This window comes from Perca fluviatilis, chromosome 10, assembly GCF_010015445.1.
Source record: "Perca fluviatilis chromosome 10, GENO_Pfluv_1.0, whole genome shotgun sequence".
Classification (NCBI taxonomy): Eukaryota; Metazoa; Chordata; class Actinopteri; order Perciformes; family Percidae; genus Perca; species Perca fluviatilis.
This window is the reverse complement of record NC_053121.1, coordinates 9166989-9179066: the sequence shown is the minus strand read 5'-3', so window position 1 is coordinate 9179066 and position 12078 is coordinate 9166989. Positions and strand designations below refer to the sequence as shown.

General features: G+C 40.4%; 1 protein-coding gene across 2 annotated transcripts; it reads left to right on the top strand.

Annotated features, from left to right (window-relative positions):
• The first annotated feature begins 1604 nt into the window (after nt 1-1604).
• Nucleotides 1605-11777, top strand: LOC120567361. 2 transcript variants are annotated; one of them, XR_005640547.1, is made up of 6 exons: nt 1605-2130; nt 2893-3047; nt 4078-4527; nt 4634-5011; nt 6378-6546; nt 11552-11777. XR_005640547.1 is itself a non-coding variant. In XM_039814323.1 (5 exons), the coding sequence occupies exons 1-5, from the start codon at nt 2004-2006 to the stop codon at nt 6432-6434; spliced, it is 1167 nt and encodes a 388-aa protein (XP_039670257.1). In that variant the 5' UTR covers nt 1605-2003; the 3' UTR covers nt 6435-7640. The 2 variants fall into 2 exon arrangements, 1 of the variants encoding a protein (XP_039670257.1); XM_039814323.1 differs by lacking the exon at nt 11552-11777 and having other exon boundaries at nt 6378-7640.
• Nucleotides 11778-12078: the final 301 nt, after the last annotated feature.

Genomic DNA, 12078 nt, shown 5'->3' with positions numbered 1-12078 from the left:
AGAAAACAGTGGTACAAATTCTGAATGTGGTATCAAGTCAGACTCTCCTTTTAACCAACTGTCCTTCTTTCATGTTTGCCAGCCTGGATTGGCCATGACCTGTTTGAAGGCATTGTTTCCTGTGACCTTAGTTTGTTGATTGGTCATCTAGTTGAGGAGAAACATTTCAGCTATACACAACTCAACAGGTGCAAAGATCAGTTCAGCTATCAGGGAAACGATGCCCAGGACAAACCAGCCGATGTTTCACCAGGTAGCAGAAGACTTAGTGGACATGCAGTCCAGAACTGGTGCTTCCTGCGTTTGCTCCCTCTCCTGATAGGAGATAGGATTAGGAATCCATGTGAGAATGCTGCCTGGCAACTTGTGCTGCAGCTCAGAGAAATTGTAGAGCTCATTTGTGCACCAGCAATCACTACAGATCAGGTTGCTTATCTTAAAATACTTATGGAGGAGTATATCTACTTTCGAAGGCAGCTCTTTCCCAATGAGCCCCTGAAGCCCAAACACCACTATTTACTTCATTATCCAGAGCTCATTACCCACTTTGGACCCCTAATTCGCCTTTGGACTCTCAGGTTTGAGAGTAAGCACACGTTCTTCAAAAGATGTGCTAGGAAGTTACATAATTTCAAGAACATCTGCAAAACAGTCGCAGAGAGACACCAGCTCTTCCAGGCATACTTGAGTTCAGGTGAAATGTTTCAGCCGAGTGTGTTACTGGATAAAGAGATGACATTCTATGTAAATGACTACATCGACAAAATCCGAGAGGCTGTTGTTGGTTTGCATTTTGAATCTAAAGATACAGTAGCATCTCACACAGTGACTACGTTTACAAGCTGTCAATTTTCGGGTTCTGGTCGGGTTAAGGTCACTATTCGGGTTTCTGAAACATTCGGAATAACCCGTTTACATGCGTGAGCAGAGAGAGTTACTCCTGTATACATGGAATTTGTAATCAATTGGCGATATCCCGACGTAAACGGCGACGCACGGTTAGCGTCTGAACGTAGCCTACGGACAACCTTAAGACGCAATAACTTTTGGGTCCCCTTCTTATAAATCTCACTATCTCGGTACTTTCTGCCGTCAACAAAAGACATTATATTCATGGTTTTCACCACACTAATAAAGAAATTGGTTTCTCCTCGCTCCAAAAGTGTGGTGCTGTGCCCCGCCATGTTTACCTCTACTTCTTGTTTACTTCCGGTATACTGCGCGCAGGTTTTCTGCATTGATATATATATATATATATATATATATATATATATATATATATATATATATATATATATATTTTACTATATTATTATAGTATATAATTATTATTATAACTATGTTTTCTGGCGCATACAAGAAGTTCCTAACTAAAAGACCAAGATTCCTTGGCGGAAGAATATTGCGCAGAACACAAATCAATGTTCCTTTTGATGGGGATATGCCGATACGCGTTTACATGACCAAAATGTCGGGTTAGAAAAGGGGTAACCCAGGTAGCATATTCGGGTTTTTAAAAACCGGAATATGAGCATATTCGGGTTTTTGCCGGTGTTTACATGGCCGTGCGCGACCGGGTTATTGCTAATATTCCGGTTTTGAACGGGTTATTGGCTGCATGTAAACGTAGTCAGTGACGGGCACATCATACAAAAAGGGCATGTTTATTTTGCTGGGGAAAACTGAAGAAGAGTTGGAGGTTGGCAAGATAGAGCTGGTCATTGTGCACCACGGCTCTGTGTCCTTTGTCTCAGAAAAATATTGTTTTGTTAAGTTGAGGGACATTGGGGTCTACAGTGTTTTGGGGACACCCCAAGAGCAGTTTGTTTGCGTGAGGCATGATGATCTACTGGATTATTATCCATTGCCATCCTACACAATGTGTGATATTACAATGATCTGTCTCCATCACTCCTTTGCAGAGACATGTCTGCAGGACAGGAGGAGCTCAGGAGGGCTGTCTTGGCAGTACTTCCGGACCTACCTACTTCCGAACTACCTTGATGGCAGGCCTGGAGGAACTTGGTGTAGAGAACAAGGAGGACATGAGCCTTCTAAGTGAAGAGAATCTTCTGCCCTTTCTCCGTGTGGTCCAGTCTAGAAAGCTCCTCCGTGCCTTTTCATCTCAAGGTAACCGTAGGTTGAGTGTTTTGGGTTCTATGGGCACTTCCAGGATAGGGGTGGTCGTCTGCATGGTGTGTCTATCACACAAGGCACTTTTATTCTTCGTCCTCTTTAATGATTTGTGATTCTATACTACACTCTTAATGGTTCGGAAACTGCGCTCAGAGTTAATTTATGAACGCACCCCTAATCTCTTAACTATGCGATCTGTAGACTACTTTCAAGGTGCCACTCCCATCATTGCTCCACCATAGCCACCCCATCATAGCCAGCAAAAATGAATTGATTATGTAGCCTTACTAGCCTATTTCATGAACTATGCCCTGAGTGTGCTTTATGTTATATAGCTTAATGTGTTCTTTGAATTTAGGATTGTGTAAGTATTCCAATATGATTGTGGTGATGGTGTGATTTTTTTTATACTGTATGCTTGTGGCGTGATGTATTAACTGATGTCTTTGGCAGATTGTGAAATCCCCTTTCGTTTTATGCCCTAAAAGTTGCAACATCGATGGCCAAATGAAATTCCCACCCTGGTCACCAATCACCTTTTCTTTTTTTTTTCTTTTTTTTTGTGACATGATGTGACAAAAAAGTGTCACATGATGTGACCTTGGCTGTCAGGTGGCTTTCTACAGTTGCTTTTTGGGGCTACCACGACAAAAATTAAAAAAAATGAATGGTTTTGTTTTATAGAAACTATGATGGATGTTTAAATACACCATAGCATGTCTGGATCACAGGCGTCTAATGGTAAATATTTTTCAGGTTACTTCTCAGCCCTGTCTCCTCCTGGCTCTCCACAACTCTCCTCAACCCTGTCCCCCGCGGGAAGTCCACAACTCTCCTCACCTGAGACACCCCGAACGTCCAACCCAATAGCTCTTCCCTCACCACGCACACCATGGCCTGTACATTTTAAGGTGGGGCGGGGGTGTTGGCGATTCCTAAAATATATTTCTGGGCCGATGTTCAAAATAGCAATGTGGCCAGTGGCCGATGGCAATGGCCGATGTTTGTTTTTGCTCAGATTTTGTTATAACATTGGACACGTTAAAAATTAAAATTAAAACAATAATAAATGGAATAGAATGGGCTGGGTAGGCTACATTTTGTACATTTGACATAAAATCAGCCACAGTCTTCGATGAATGCCACTTTGTTGGACCAATTCGCCTTATTCACGCCGTGGCCATGTTAACCTCAGCCTCATTTTCGTTTTCAAAGTGACGCAGCGAGAAGCACGTCTATGATCTGGAATTCCTAGGTGCGTTCGTGTAGGATGCCAGGGCCGTAATGAACATATGAACAACTCTCCTAGGTATGCTTTTGTGCACATTTAATGCTTCACATAGGTCCATTTCCCCAATATCACAAAATATTAAATATTACATTTATTCAAGATGGACTGCAAGCTTACACAGTGAGGTGTAAAGTTGGTGACGTATACCTAGCTTATATCTAATATCGAGAGAGAGAGCAAGCAGCATACATATTAAAATACTGAGCAACAGGGTTCTGTGAAAGCATCTATTGCAGGCTATATTTTGGATCACAAACATAACGCAGAACTTAAGTCAGCCTAAGGTACCCCATTTCCCCATGAGTTAATTTCTTGCTTTATACTATTGTTGGGAGTGAGGGGGATTAGATAAAAATGCATATAGCCTACTATTCTTAGCATGTTCAGGCATCTCAATTATCTTTGGAAAACCCTGGAAAAAAACATCTTTGGAGCCACTTAACTCACTACATACGATCGTTTTTGACAGGCCACTTAGTGGAACTCTCAACAACTGGCTACAGACAGGCCTCTTGGATGTCTTAGATAAAATTTCTTATCACTGCTTCCTTTGAGTCTGATGCTAAAATGACTACAAATGCACCCTTAAAAGCTTATATCTTTGTATCCTTCTCTCTTTTTTTCACCATTTTCTGTTTGCATCCTTAAAGGTTAACTGGGAAAAGATGACGTCAGAGATCCAGTCAGCCATCGCAAATTCTACTAGACCAAATCCAGCCGCCAGAAGAGCGATGGTCAGAGAGCTTGTCGATCAAATGAGGGTGCACAATGCGAATCCAAATAGAGGGATCTGTTTGAAAGTTGTAAACGATATAATACAGAAGTACCCCACATGTTTTGGGGATGTGGATGATGGTGAAAATACAGCTGGAGCATCGCTCGTCCAGCAAGTAAAAACCAGAATTGAGCACGTCAACCGAAACAACACATTGGCACGGTTAAGAAAGAATAAGCACAGCAATCCCCAGGCGAGGACAAATGGAAGAGGTCCTGTTGATCAGTATGGATGTGTCCGATGGGCACCTCAAGAACTCCCCTCAGGGGAGACTGAAGAAACCCTACAAGAGATGAAGACTCAGATGCAGCAGCTATATGCCCAGGTAGGAATAGTGGAAATTAATATCTAGGCATCCTGAGGCACAAACTTATATTTTATTATTTTATTTAGTATTGATGCATCCAAATTTTGACACCCCCCACCCTTAGGAAGGAATGTCAGGCGTGGAGAGAGGAGCGCTTCAGAGATGGCTTCAGAGAACCTATATTCTCCAGCGTTGTGATCTCAATGCTGACCCTCCACACAGCGTCTCAAAAATGAAGGACGACTGGCCCTTTCTCTTCTCCTTGAAGGGCCTGTTCTTGCATTTCAGTGAGCTGACCGGAATTCCTATCCAGGAGAAGCTGCCAGCCACTATAGACAACAGGAGTCAGAACATCATGGAGTACTTCAAACAGCAGAAGACACCAGGGGTGGGGAAGGTTCTGGAAGCCTACAATGAAGAGAGTGGCAACAAAGCTGTCTGCACCATCATGTGCCTGCTTGCTCACTTTAAAGAGGAGGATGGTATCTTCCTTACGGCTGATGTAAGTATAACTTGCAGTGCTTATGCATAAATTAACCATTCCCTCACTCCCTCCCTCCCATCTCTGTCCTGCTATTTTGTAATTGTTAATTATCAGAAATTATTCTAATACTCCATAGACTGATTAGCCTGAGTATCAGACCGAAGCTAGCGCTTCGGTCTGACACCCGTCTCATTCAAAGCGTTTACAAAAGTGGAGGGCTTTAGATACCTTTTCAAAAGAAAACTTTACCCATTGCCAGTTCGGAGAACAGCCAAAACATTGCCCCTTCTAAAAAAGCTCTGCATGCAGAATACTGTTCTGGTTTCAGAGCAGTTATTCCAGTAAACCGTGTTTTTTTAATAAAACTGCCTCAATCGCTAATGATTGATCGATATTCTCTGATCTCCGAAGCAGACATTGCTTGAAAAGGGGCCCTCGGCTGATTGGTTCATCACGTTTAGTCCCATCCACCCCCAACGCTCATTGGGCTAACATTCTTCCGGTCTGGCTGTACTCGTTGCTCTGAATGGGGAATCCAGTAGGGCTGTGCTCGATTGAAGAAATTCTTAGTCGACTGACACTCATTCAATCGTATCGACTAATCGATTAGTTGATTTAATCGACAGATCTGTAAATCTGAGTTTCTCCGCAAAGAGTCGTGCTAAAAGCACCACTTTAATTCTTGTGTTTACCAGAGATGTGCTCGTACGTTTCTTGGAAATAAGTCATTCAGCATGAAAACAGCATCAAACATGACTAATGGACTAAAGAAATCTAAATTGACGGAGACCAAAACGACCGATTAGTCGACTAATCCACTAAGAGGGAGCAGCCCTGGAATCCAGACCCGAAACGGAGCCTACTCAGTGAAGTGGGCGGAGTCCGTGGTCTGATCCAGGCTAGACTCTGATGGGTTAGCCGTTGCTTCTTGCCATGTAGTTCATAAAATAATTTTAATTTACTGTTTTATTGCCATGGCATCAATATTTAAAAAAAATATTTGCCATGTGCAGCTGTTTCTACATTTGGCACCATAAATTGAAGCTGATTTCCCCCTTGGTGTTGAGTAGAACATGACAGCTTTTGAGGCAAGTTTTCTTTGTCATTGTTTACTCAACTTGCCCATGGTTAACTTATGGTTTTTATTCTCCAGCCCTCTGCCACAGCTGCCGATATTGAGAGAGCTGTCACCCTATTCATGTGGTTGACTGCCTAAAAATGTCTTTCTTTGAGTTGTTGATGGAGGGTGCAGTGGTCAAAGGAGATAATAATGTTCAAGTGGAGGTGTGCGAGTCTTTCTCCACTTGAACATTAATGAATTCATGTTATGTGGCTCTAGTGTGTTGTGCAGCTTTTAGTTATCATATTGTTGAATGGGTTTCAGGAGAGATACTGCGCGGCGCAGACACATGGATTATGTCCATGGAAGGAGCATGTGTGATGGGGCCCCACAGCAACCTCCTGCATGGATTGGCAGCACTCTTCGCTGCCTACTACGTCTTCAACTTGCAATATCCGGCAGAAGCCGCAAGCACACTTGAGTTCATCCAGAGGTGTGTTTTAAACATAGCACCGTCATGAAAATGTTCATAGCAATGACTTGATATATGAAAGGATCTTAATCAATGTTTATGACTTTTCTGTAATTTACATTTTTGTTAGTTAGGGATGTCAGTAAGTTGGCCCGGCCCACTTAATACAAAAACATATTACTTCGCATTTTGAGGGATCAGATTTTACACATTACTTTAGGTATAAGAAAAAACTCACACATACAGACACTCACTCAATCTCTCACAGTATTCCGGCACCGTGCCGGATCTCCGGCGTGACACGGTTGTGAAGAAATTTTCATCAGGATAGAAATTCGGGAAAGGTTTATCATTTTTGAGTTCCCCAAAACTCCAACCAGTGCACTCACATCGCAGACCCTTGCATCGATATCGTGCCAAGCCACAGACACACACACGCTCATATAGCCTACACCGACTCTGTCTCGCACGCACGCACGCACGCACGCACACACACACTAATTCATTCATTGATAAAGATCCCTTAATGTTTCATGTCATGGTAATGACCATCTCAACGTGTCTTAAATGTTACCTGATAAGTGTGTTTTCCCCCCCCCCTGTTTTCAGGGGGGGGAAAAAATCCCAATATATAAATAAATCCCCAGACGGGCAGCAAGGCAGAGAAAAAACGAGGGCTGAATGCACCAGTTTGCACACTTTTGAGAAAACTGCTGGATTTTGAATTGGTGGGTAGGGGACATTAGTGGACAGGGGACATTAATGGACAGGGGACATTAGAGGACATTTGTGGATGGGGGACATTAGAGGACATTTGTGGACGGGGGACAGAGGACATTAGTGGACAGGGGACATTAGAGGACATTTGTGGACGGGGGACATTAGAGGACATTTGAGGACATTTGTGGACGGGGGACATTAGAGGACATTTGTGGACGGGGGACATTAGTGGAAAGGGGGCATTAGTGGACAGGTGACATTAGAGGACATTAGTGGAAAGGGGACATTAGTGGACAGGGTACATTAGAGGACATTAGTGGACAGGGGACATTAGAGGACATTAGTGGGCAGGGGACATTAGAGGACATTTGTGGGCAGGGGACATTAGGTTTAACATTACATTACGTTATAAATTTTTTTTACACAAAACCAGGCTTGTTTCAGCATGTGTTACTAATTTTGTGTTATGTGAATTTTACATGTTAAAGATTGTTGTTGAAAATAAGAGGAATGATTGTTTGTGCATTGTGCACTCCGTCTTCTCTTCAATTTTAAGAGAAAATAAAAAATATAAAAAAACAAAAATACCAGTTTTGTTTTTCTTTGCAGAAGTCTGAAAGAGGACATTCATCCAAGTTACAACATTTAATTGTAATATTCTGTCCTGTGAAATTACAGGAAATCCCTAAAATTACAGGAAATTCCTGGCTACTGAGTTGCCGTAAATATAACATTTTGCTGTAAGATTTACAATATTCTATCCTGTGAAATTACAGGAAATTCCTGGCAAGTTCCAGTAAATTTACATGATTGTATTGTAATTAATTACAGTAGGGATGTTGTATTAAGTACAGTACCTTGTTGTAGTTATTTTACAGTAACAGTCCTGTGTACTGTTTACAGTAAATTTACGGCAATTATTAGCCAAGAATTTCCTGTAAAATTACAAGAAATTTCTAACAGTGCAGGTAAACTGGATCAGACCAGTTACTAGAACTGGGCAAGGTAACCAGTACCTCCTCACCGTCACATGCACTCTCACCATGCAGGTTGAATGCCTCTCAGCACCCAACTGCACAGCCGTGACAGCCGCGGTCCTGCTTCTGAACCCCACGTTCAGCCAGACTGACTCAACATGCAGTCCTTTTGGGGAGGGAGGCTTCCCCCCCCCCAAGAGGATAGAAACGCAGTAATCAAACCACCTCAAAGCTTCGGTAGTAAAAAAAAAGTAATAATTGCTGGTTGAAACGGGTAGTGCTCGAATTCATGATTTCTTTTGTTCCTTTAGAATAGATAAATTAATAAAATTAATCCAGATCGGTATTTTTAAAGGAACAAAAGGAATCATGAATTCGAGCACTACCTGTTTCAACCAGCAATTATTACGACAAAATACACAAATCAATCACAAACAACTGCTATTTAAAATATAGTGAAATGTATTATATTATTATACAGTTTGATTATTGGTCCCTGATTTCCAGGGTGGTGCCCTGTTTTGATTGTCATTTTGGTGGAGTTATGAATACACATATTCATAACTTTATTAATATTGATAAACATCTTTGATAATTTGCCAATCATTTAATCTGTGCCCTACGAATTCCCAACATAGTTCTTACCTAGCTACTGCACATGTGCGACTCCTAACAAAGATGTAACAGTAGTGCGATGCCTTACTCTGTAGCTAAAACAGAGAGCTCTACACACAGGGCTGAAAAGAGTAGTACAACAAAAATATGGTGTTTTCTGAAAATTAAATCACATAAACCTATTCTGGTACAACCTCTAAATACAATTATGAACCTGAAAATACCTGAGAAAATACAAAATTCAAAGTGCAAAATGTCAATATATGAGCAAAAATGTGCATAATATGAGCACTTTAAATACCTGAGAAAATTCAAAGTGCAAAATTCAATATATGAGCAAAAATGTGCGTAATATGAGCACTTTAAATACCTGAGAAAATACAAAATTCAAAGTGCAAAATAATAATAATAATAATAATAAATTGAATTTATATAGCGCTTTTCATGGACTCAAAGTCGCTTGTCAATATGTCAATATATGAACAGTTGTGAAACAGTCTAGTAAATTATACTAGTGATTCACTTTTTTGTGTGTGTGTGTGTGTGTGTGTGTGTGTGTGTGTGTGTGTGTGTGTGTGTGTGTGTGTGTGTGTGTGTGTGTGTGTGTGTGTTGCACAGGGTTGATGATTTGATGGACGTGATCATGGAGAAAGTCTTTGTCGACCCATCATCGTATCATCTGAAATAGTGGCATTGGCTGACAATATTTAGTATATTATGTTGTATGAACAGTGAATGTAAGTAGGTTATTACAGATAAAACACTGCATGAAAAGTGGGATTTCCGTCCCCGTAAACACCTGGAAACGCCCGGAAATCCCCCTAATTTTTGGCAGTTATCAACAATTTACAGGCTGTGAACGTCACGTTCATCTGTGCCACATATTGTCGGAAACAAACCATGACATATATGGAGAGCTCCCGCGGAGGTGTTAATGGATCTAATTAGCATATGAATAGCAGCGACATCGGGCCTGGCTGGAATTTCCTCACTCACTATTGGATGAAACCACTACTTTTAAACAACAAAAATCTCTCATGATTGGTTGACAGGTCTGTCATGGGTTAGGCTATTGGTCACCCTGGGCCATTATTATTATAATTATAATAATATTATATATATATATATATATATATATATATATATATATATATTTATGTATATATATTTATGTATTATATTTTTATTTCATATATGCTATGTTGTATATTCATGTCATTGATATATATCATATATATATATATATATATTCATAAGGAAAATGATTTGCCAGGAACGTGCTGTGTATTCAAAGATAGAGCTTTATTGACACAAAACACAAACGCAATCAGAAAAAAACTATGTACAAAGCATCGGAGACACACAGCACACACAACAAATATCCCACGCTCACGAGAAGCAGCATTCTGTCTGAATTCGGTCCATTTTGCAGACGTCTGTGGTGCGTTGTCCTGTATGTCTATGGTGGCGCACTTCCAAATGTCCAACTCAACCGTAGCCAGCACACTCTGTCTCGCTTCCAGCAGCTGTAAAAATCAATCAATAAAGACAATCAGTACTGCGCAATGCACTGCTTATGGACACAACACCTCTATGAATGCACCTGAAAAATATTCACATTAACCAAACGGATCTAATCAGTAAAAAATACTGAGTGAATAACGGCAGCATCCTCCTATTTACCTGAAAGCTTGAAAAACACTTTGATGGGCTTGTAAATAAGCCAATGGGTGAACTTGGGTCCGTGAGCTGACCAATCAGATTTACGTCTCCTCACATCCCTTTTGGCGCCTGCATCAGAATGTAGGAGGCTGCCATTATTCACTCAGTAAGATAAAAAAGAATGCCAGTTAGTGAAATAAATCAATTCTACATACTAAATACTATCTAATACTGGCTATACCTTGTTGTAAATAGAGCAAAAGAGAGCTGTGCCTGAATCAGCTATCGTCACGGAGTTATAGGCAGTAAAATGGCGAGTCACTCCTTAACACTAGAGTTTGCTAGCATCCATGCTAATCGGTGCTAATAGCATTAAGCTAACGGGTTAGCTAAGGTGCTGTATTCATATGCTAATAGCCACAAAAGGCTAGCAGACTAGCTACTGCATATTGCCTGTGAAAAGGCTAATGATTATATCTATTGGTTATGGAAAGTATAATGCTGCTTTTCAACACTATTGCTAGCTGTGGGTTTTTTGTTGAATGAATGTTTGTACAAATTGTGAGTTTAACTGTTTAACTGGAGTTTATGGTAAAGTAGCTAACTTAAAGAGGCTAATTTTTAGTGCATTCTTTCTACAGTTACAGGGAGGGATAAATAAGCACGCAAGTCTTAATGCCTCTAGATTACAACACTGTAGCTTAAGTTATGGGAAAATAATACAATTTGAGAGATGTTTACATGCAATTCATGCAGTTATATTTAGGATAGTGTTAATGTTACTAAGGTTCCATACAACTTGAATTAGAAATGCATTGTTTGTATAAAGGTTGCCTATTAATATAAATGTGCTTTTGGTACATGAGAGGGATTTATATACGTTTGATACCTAAGAGAAGAAATGTAAGAACGGTTGTACAAACTGAGTAGAGGTTTAGATATTTCAATAGGGATTAACTGAAATATGACCTCATTTTATTTTCATTGTAGCCTAAGCAATTGATTTTATTACTGAATAGTAATTGAGAGAATTTTTTTGGCCTTATCTACAGGTGGAGGAGGTGAAAAGGCTACGCAGGGGAGGCCCAGTCCACAGAGGGATATTGAATCACATTGATTCTTCACATCCCAGAGACTTCCAGGGTTTAGAGATTCCCAGTTCAGGATCGAGACTCTGAACGTAGATGGATTTCCCTTGATTCATTCTTCATGGTGGAAGGACAAACGGAAACCAAACTCATATGGGCCCCAATGTTGAACATCTCTGAACTCTTGTCATCAAAGAACAATTTAGCTCATAGAACTGAAAAGGGTTTCTTTTGTGTGCACACTTTATTTTTTCAGTTAGTTTATCTGTATGTATGCCATATTTCTGTGTATATTAATACCACTTTACTTGAGGTCAAAGAATGTTTTCGTTACACTGTCATAATGTTGTCATGACAGCAAGTCTTATCCATGATATCTTAATGACAAATACAATTGGTACCACTTTACTTGAGGTCAAAATATGTATTAGTTACACTGTCATAATGTTGTCATGACAGCAAGTCTTATCTATGATATCTTAATGACAAAT

Excerpts from the sequence above, each read along its gene's own strand:
- LOC120567361 (XM_039814323.1), top strand. The coding sequence starts at position 2,004 with ATGGCAGGCCTGGAGGAACTTGGTGTAGAGAACAAGGAGGACATGAGC. Across the intron at positions 2,131-2,892 it reads CCGTGCCTTTTCATCTCAAG|GTTACTTCTCAGCCCTGTCT; the intron begins GTAACCGTAGGT and ends AATATTTTTCAG. Across the intron at positions 5,012-6,377 it reads GTATCTTCCTTACGGCTGAT|GAGAGATACTGCGCGGCGCA; the intron begins GTAAGTATAACT and ends AATGGGTTTCAG.